General features: G+C 38.2%; 1 protein-coding gene across 1 annotated transcript in view; it reads right to left on the bottom strand.

Annotated features, from left to right (window-relative positions):
- Positions 1–970: 970 nt before the first annotated feature.
- The window catches only part of ATP6AP1 (ATPase H+ transporting accessory protein 1), a 51,352-nt gene continuing 43,752 nt past the window's right edge, over positions 971–8,570 (bottom strand). Inside the window, exons 9-10 of the mRNA XM_072355206.1 lie at positions 7,391–7,628; positions 971–1,802 (exon numbers count right to left, since the gene is read on the bottom strand). Coding sequence (XP_072211307.1) covers positions 1,593–1,802; positions 7,391–7,628 — 448 coding nt within the window. The 3' untranslated portion in view covers positions 971–1,592. The remainder of the gene's footprint in view (positions 1,803–7,390; positions 7,629–8,570) is intronic.

The raw sequence follows: 8,570 nt of genomic DNA, 5'->3' as shown, positions 1-8,570 counted from the left end.
GAGCCCATGGGCTCAAAGAGGAAACTGGACAAATTCAGGAATATAGGTATACTGAGAGTTATTAAATACGGTCACCATCTCTGGATGAGGAAGTCCATGAATTTAAATGGCTGAGACCAGGAGAATGTCTGCAGGAAGCACTATTCTTGTACATATTCACTGTACTCATTCTGCTGCTGGATACTGGATCCTGATCTAGGTAGCCTTGTGTAGCTGTTCTTCAGTTCTCATATATCATCACCAGTGAACAAAATCTATTTCAATTTTTGGGGAATCTACAGAAGAGTGATAAGAAAGAAGTCTTCTACAAACCAAAACCCTTGTAATGTCCTTCGTCTGTTCTAGCTATCAATTTCATGACTATCATGTCAATTTTCAGGGAAGACTCATTCTTTAAAGAGAGAACTAATGGAGTACAGTTATCTCTCCTGGCAACTTATTTTTGCAAAGAAAAAGTGCCTTTCTAATGCTGCATTTTTGTGCAGACCAAACGGCAGCATTCCTCAAGGTTCTGAAAAACATTAGGGGAAAATACTAGAGCAGTGGAGTCACCTTTCCTGGCTATATACCAGTTTCCTTTTTGTCCTCCAAGTCAGGACTGAATGATTCAGAAGAAATAGCTCCAGGTAGCATTTATCTTACCTCTTTGGCTTTGAAGCAAAAATGCAGCATCCAGAAATTACGAGTATAAACTATTACTGGCTTAGTTAAAGAGCTGATTCTAACCATCCTTCCTCTTAATCACTGACCTGTGAGATGGACCGAGATTGAAGAAGAAAAGAGAATTTTCCTAATGTGACTAATATAACTTTGTTAAATTCTATCTTTTTGTTCTTAAACTACTAATGGAACATGTGCACTCTTAACAATACATTGGTAACAAAAGTATAAAAATATTATTTTACCTTTTTTTCAACATTTTACCACTTACTGTCCCATAATATTTAGCAATTCCCACCACAGACAGATTGCTCAGTGAGAGGTTGTAGCATCTTTATTAATTGCATAAGAATTAATCACACTGAGCTCTATCAGGCTTCTGGAAGCAGTGAGATGACCACAAACACATTCAGACTTAAACAGTAGAGTACCACTACCTTTTTTCCCCTTTTTTGTACAACCTTCAAAACTACTCCAAAGACACCTGGCAAAGGAAGAACGCTAAGAAAATTACATTATTTCCATCTGCATTGGCACATTTAATCATACTTAGTATGATAATGCGTTCAGTTTCTTATTGAATTAGTTATTTATAAATCCTTCTCATTTCTCTCTGTTGTGATAGTCTTTCTTTGCCAAAAATATTTAATCTGAAGGCAGCTTGTTCTGGTCTTTTTAATAACTAGAGTAATAATCTTGACAACCTCACCTTAGACCTTAATAACGAACATTATTAAAAAAAAAAAGGAAGTTAATAACAAGTAGAATTATTATTATTGTTGCTAACCATAAGTATCCGTTTAATATGTCATTTGATTATCCTTTTCCACGATGACATCTTTTCAGGTTACACATGTCATAAAGTAGAAGGCTTAGAAAAATCATAAATATCAACCCAGAAAATGCTGAAGCAGTATTAAATAAATCCATGGCTATTCTGTCTGAGGAACTGACAGAGCTGGACCTTTGGGATCATCAAATCTGCTGTTTGTTGTGAGCTGCATGATCATATGAATTCCGTAGGTCAGGATCCACAGTAAAATTATAGATGTCAACAAGCCCATCCAGATTGCAGGGCTGAAGAAACCTGTACAGTCACTGGCATAGGAAAACTGGCCATTTTCCACATTGAATCCTTGAATCTGAGAAGGAAGAAAGACAGATGAGTGAAATTAAATGTAAAGTAAAGACCTAAGAGTCTAAAGCCTGAAAGTAAAGTTATATGTTTGGCAGGAGAGAGGTTGTGTTCCCACTTCACAAATTTGTGTTAGTTTTGATCACGCAGCATGTGTGATCAGCATAGCTCAATGACCACTTCAGAATCAGGGAATTCAAGGTCATGTGAGGTAAGGCTCTCCAAATGATATGACTTGTCAAAATACCTTGAGATTTTTAGATAATATCTCCTTAATGAATAGAACTTCTAGAGCCTACTTTAAAGTGCCTTTAATGATACATAATATTTTAGCTGAGTTTTAGTAAAAGTTTAAGAAGAAAATGGTAAGGTTTTTATCCTCCATTGAGGGGTGGACTCCATGCTGTGTATTCACATACAAAAGCCCATATATGGAACTGGACTTGGTGAAGGATGCGAAAAAATAACAATAGGGGATTCTATAGGTACACTGGGCAGAGGAGACAGACCTCCTCCGACTAATGAGAAGTAAGAACTACCTCCAATAGGCATGAGAGGTACTCAAAGACTTCTTTGCCTCAGTCTGCACCAGAAGTCAGCCTTCCCACATCTCTCACATCCCTGAGCCTCTTGGAGTTAAGTCAGGGAAGCAAAATCTCACTCAGTGTAAGAGATGGGCAAATCCAAGACCACTTCATGAGGCTGAATGTGCACAAGTCTATGGGGACAGATGACATGCATCCCAGGGTTCTGAAAGAACTGGCTGATATGGGTTCCAAGCCACATTCCGTCATATTTGAAAAGTCGCGGCTGTCAGATGAAGTCCCAGATGACTGGAAAAAGGGAAATATTGCTCTCATTTTTAAGAAAGGGACAAAGGAACACCCAGGGAACTACAGGCTAGTGAGCCTCACCTCTGTGCCTGATAAGATCATGCAGCAGATCCTATTAGAATATATGTTAAGGAATGTGCAAAATGAGGACATGATCCATCACAGCCAGCATGACTTTATCAAGGGCAGATCATGCTTGTCCAATCTGGTGGACTTCTACGATGGAATGATGGCATTGGTGGCAAAGGAAGGGCAACAAATGCTGTCTACCTGAACTTCTGCAATGCCTCTGACATGGCCCCAAACCACATCCTTATCTCTACATTGTAGAAATATAGACTTGAAGGCTATTTGGTGGATAAATAATTGGTTGGATGGTTGCAGCCAGGTTGTGGTCAACAGCTCTATGCTCAAGTGGAGGCTGCTGATAAGCAATGCTCAAAAAGGGTCTGTCTTGGGACTGGTGCTCTTCAATGTCTTTATCAGTGATACCGACAGGGGGATTGAGTGCACCCTCACTAAGTTTGCTGATGACACCAAGCAGAGTGGTGCAGCTGATACAACAGAAAGAAGGGATGCTGAAGAGAGAGGACGTTTGGATTGGATATTGTGAGGAAATATTTTACACAGAGGATGGTGGAGCACTGGAAGAGCTGCCCACAGTACCTGCGGATGGGGACCCGGGCAGCCTGATCTAGGAGCTGACAACTGACCACAGCAGGTGGATGGAACATGATGATCTTTAAGGTTCCTGCCAACCTAAGCCATTTTATGATTCCGTGATAGGCTTTTCACGTGCTTAGGGAAACCTGTAATATTTCTCCTGTGATTGGTTTCTTGATATCTGCTACTGGTTGAGCTCACGCTGTCATTATCCTGAGAAAAGTCAACTAATTTCGTGACCTACCTGGGGATCAATTATCTGTCTATTCTGATAGATCTCCAGATTTTGCAAAAGGTATGAACAAACTGGATGCCTCTGAGTCTGATACCACAGTTAAACTTTTGTTAAAACCAGTTAAAGAATTTGAAAGATACAAAGGGAAGACAATTTGCAAAAAACAAACAGGCACATAATGACATAAGCACCCTCTCCTTCAGAAGGAAGGAAAACTAGTGGGAGAAAATGAAGGAAAAGAAGATCATGGATTTTTAATTTATGTGTTCCCCGTCCATGATTACTCTATGCTTTAAGATAAATTAACATAACATTTTTGTGTTAATAATTGATTTTGCACTTCCTACGAAAGATGCTGCACAAACTAAAGAAATCTGTCTGTAGCTTGTAGATAACGCTACTTCAGCAAGCACTCTGAGTTTGAGTTAATTCATGGTTCAGGCAACTGAAGTTAATGTGCATATAATAAGTGTTAAAAGCAATGCCTATACCTTGTGAAATGCTGATTAATAAAGCTATTATCACATGCAGGCATAAGTCACCATGGTGGTGAAGATAATTTTAACATCATGAGATTTTTTGGACCTTGTAGAAGAACGTTTCTGAGTGAGATCTCTGCCACTACTTGCAAATCCTAAATGCTTTCACTATAGGCAGTCAGAGTTCTGATTAAAGCAGGATTACTGGCAATAAGCTTTTGGGTTGGATAACTGTGCAGTTTCAGAGAATACAGGTGCTTACCAAAGCTGTTTCTTGTTAAGCCACTGCTTTGACAACAGATGAAAATGTAAATTGTAGTCAAGAAATATAACCTGAAAAACTTGTTTACAATAAAAAGCAGGTGATGATTTATGTTATTTCAGTAGGAAAAAAGAAGACTGAAATTCTGAAAAGCAGTGCATTCACATTACCACGTTTAGAGGAAATCTCTGAAGCACGCAGCACCTATATTTGCTTTAGCAAGACATTATCACTTCTAGTTTAGAGCCAGAAATACTGTATTTTATTTTGTCGATCCTACTGGTGGTAGTTTTTTTTGTGGGGTTTTTTGGTGCTTTTTCTTTTAAGAACGATTATGCTTATTGAACCTCTGAGATGAAAGCTTTAATTGTACATTCTTAAGATGTGATATCTACGTTCAAGAAGAATTATATGTGGGATTCTTTTATTGCTTTTCTGAAGCTTTATCATTCCTGTGGGGGTGTTACATTGCAGCTAGGCGATAAAAATGTCATTACTAGCAGCATTTCTACCACAAAGAAATTAAAATTACTTAAATTTCTTTAATTTTTATGAATGCAAAATACAGCATACAGGATCCAAGTCTCACTTCCTGTGGAAGTTCTGGTTTTACTGTTTGGACTAGCATTACTTGTCTTGTCCATACTAGCAAGCATTCACTGAATATGTTTTAAATTATTTGTCTTGAATTGAGTCTCTTCATCATCTGGTCTCTGACAAAGCCTTCAAATAAGATCTCTTGTTTCTGTTGATCTTAAATGTATGCTGGACATCTAATTTTTGAACATAGTGATGTTTCAGCCAGAAAGAATCCTAAACGTAGTACCTTTAAAGTTTTTGGCAGTTTTTGTTAAGAGCAAAGTTGTTTGAGAGCCAGTATGACACCTAGTAAAGAAAAGCAGTACTTGGTGGTTGCTCCCTCTTTAATTTCTTACAAAACCCTAGAGCCCCTCAAAAAGATAAGCCTTATAATGGCAGAATAACCTTTCTTGCCACAAAAAAAACCAAAAAAACAACAACAAAAAACCATAACAGAGTGATATTAGTACAGTTTACATCTGTGAGTGATGACACTGCCGGCCAAGGCTTTGTCTAAACAACATCCTATGGAGGTTCTTTACAAGGCAGTGATCAAGCTATCTCTGGAACTAAAGCAATGCGTGCACCATTTCAGCCTGGCCCTGGAACATACTATGGAAGCCTTCACTGTGCAGGTGCCACAACCTCTTTAGTATGGCGACACTATTTTGACCTTCCAAAGTAGCAAAGTGCAATTGTACCATCTAGATTGGCACTGGGTCCTGATTTCTGATTCACTGCATAACATTGACAATGAAAGTCATGTTCATCAGTGTCAACAAGCAGCTTCTGTGCTGGCTGCAATCACTAAGCACATCCCACGTGTTTTTTTCATCTTGCAACACAGCTTGGGAGTTAGCAAATCTCATTCTTGGACAAAGACCAACAGTGATACCATTCAGACTTCTATAAGTATCAGTAGATGATAACTGGGAAGGTATGATCTAGTTTAGAAAGAACTTAGAAAGTGGTCAAAAATGGTGATATTCTGGCTTGACAAAGAATGATAAAACAAAAATGCTCAGAAAAAGACTTTCTAGGCTGTTTTTAACACCAAAGACAAGATTAGAGAAAAAGGCCTTCTTCCAAAGGAAAGTTCTGTTGTCTGAGCAGTGGAAGCAGCTGTTGCTCCACAGGAGTGAAGAAGAAAGTTGGATAAACTATTACTTCTCTTATTAAAATTAGATTGAATGGATGCCTGCTAAAGATGAAACAAGACCTCTCATTAGGTTTTGAGAAGGTAGCAGCATAAGTTCATTTAGAAGTTCTAGGAAAATATAGGTTGTTGTTGTAAGTGGACCCTTTGTATTTTCACAGCCCGAGTATTCTCACAGTTCACAGACTAGTGATGTCAAAGTCTGTGCTCTGCACTTCAAGGATTTGACTAGACAAGGTCCAGCTGCATGGATTCAGACATTTTTGAGCCTTTCCATAAAGCACCACCATCAGGAGGAACCTTCACAACAATGGTATGTACTGCTGTATTGCTTCTCAAAAACTGTGGGACTTAATCTTACAGCCTGCAAAGGGGAAGATAAAAAACAATGATTCAAAAGGAAGGCTGACAGAGATACTTAGGTCTAGTGTTTTTGTGTGGCTGAATAATGACTAAAGATATTAAATTTGCATTCCATCTTCTTTTAGAATCTGCAATGGACCTTAGCAGCTCTGGGTAGTAGGAGGAAAGTTAATCTCACTACCAATGCCGTTCTTTCGAGATTTCAGTGCTTAAACTGAAGTGTCAAATGTGAATTCAGATTACTGAGATTTTTTGATAATGAAATAATTAATATGACTTTATCAGCACTTGTATCCAGTTATGAGATTAGCTCATCTTTGACAAAGAGAGTCCAGTTTGCTGATGTGCCTCTCCCTAACTGAAAATCAGTGCCCGCAATGATAGCCAGTCATCCACATCTACACAAAATATAGGGAAAATTTCATTAAAAAAAAAAAAAACACAAAAAACAAAGAAGAAGCAAAATGTTTTCCTTCTGGGCCATGTGTAGTATTTCTCCTGATTGAAATCCATGGCAAACGTTCCATTACATTTAATCCTATTGGGCATTGTTTCTGTCTGTAGGAGTTCAGACTATCTATGTCATTGAAAGCTGTAACCACACTAAGCTGTACTTTTCTAGGTAAACAAAGTGCAAAGAAATCAAGCAAAAACAAAGTAAGCAGCATAAAGCCACCCACCCAAGAGGTCCGCATTTCCAGCAGCAGCCCAATTCATTAAACAGGCATGGAGACTTAGTCATTCTTTGCCTGATTAAGCGCATTTGGTTTTATTGGTTTTTCTTTTTTGTGGACAACTTTGGAGTTTTTGTTTTTCACAGCTGCACTTCCATGTTCTTACTGTTCAGCGACTGCCATCTCTTTTACCCCTTTTTTGAATAGCTCACCTAGGGGGAACAGATTTTCTTTTACATTTTTCCTCAGGTTGAATTGAAAGTAAGGGCGTTCTGAATTTGTGTCGTTCGGCACCTACAATAGCAAGTAATAGTTCTTGGAATTATCTCTGAAATAGCAGTGTGTACTCACTTGGAACCTGGAAATGAAAACATCCCAGTTGATTGCTTCTAAGTTGGATGGAATCAGCCTTGCCAGATAGAGACTACTTGTTCCCACCAGCTGACAATGAAATGAGTACTCTGCAGGAGCAGAGATGACAGATACATTATACTTAGCAAGTTTTCCTTCATCTTGTACAATCTCAACTGAATCCAAAGTGAACCAATTTCTAGCTGAGCCTCCATAAAACACATTGGTCATTAAAAACCTAGAAAGACAACAGAATAAAAAAAGTCAGAATGCCAGAAGGAAAAAATTAACATTCATTTGATAAAACACTGGTGGCAAATTAAGGTAAATCACAGCTGGCGTCTTACGTCATTAGGACTGTTCATAAGTGAATAGCTTTTGTGAACATTTCTACTGTTTCTTGGGGTTTCATCTCACAAACTGTAGCAGGCAAGGAGCAAGACAATGTGATTTCATTCTTCAATGGATTATGCCGATGCAATATCTCATCAGTTACCAACAGTTTATAATGAGCGGACCAGAACTTAACACACTGCCAATAGAACTGCAGTAGCTATTGATAAACAATTTATGGGATTTTTTGGAAAAAAAACAAACAAACCTGCTTTTATGATAGGTACAGCCATGAGAACCATTTTGATTTGTTGTAACTCTTCTTTGATTCAGATGCTTAAGTGGCAATCTACCTTTGCAAATGTCTGAATTTACAATACAAGAGAGTTTTCTCTCACTAGATGGGAGGAGGGGTAGTCGGCCCCACTTTCCTGATTTGTAGCTGTTTAGCCACAAATGAACATTTTCTCGTGTTGCAAAAAACAGTTTCTGGTAGTTTACAACCATGGGATATAACTAAAAGTGTTACTACCACTGTGGTATAAACAAATGTTCTGAAAGACAAATTACTGAGAATGCACAGAAGTAAATTCTTATCTACAGATACTAGGACTATGTCCTAATCTTCACCATTCTTACCCAGTAGCTTTTAGGTAATCAAGTTATCTCTTCAGGAAGTGATAAACTTTTCTCCTTCTTATATTTTGCTCCATACTTAGTCCCCACTTGTTTTGCGTATTTATCTCTCTGCTGTTTGCTGAGTCACATAACCACAAAAAGTTTATAAGAGTAATCCAGACTTGATTCAAAATGAAATATTCTAATGTCTATCCACACCACTATTGGC

Source organism: Excalfactoria chinensis, chromosome 1 (genome assembly GCF_039878825.1).
Source record: "Excalfactoria chinensis isolate bCotChi1 chromosome 1, bCotChi1.hap2, whole genome shotgun sequence".
NCBI classification, from domain to species: domain Eukaryota; kingdom Metazoa; phylum Chordata; class Aves; order Galliformes; family Phasianidae; genus Excalfactoria; species Excalfactoria chinensis.
The sequence above is the reverse complement of the archived record's forward strand: the minus strand, read 5'-3'. Positions and strand labels throughout refer to the sequence as shown.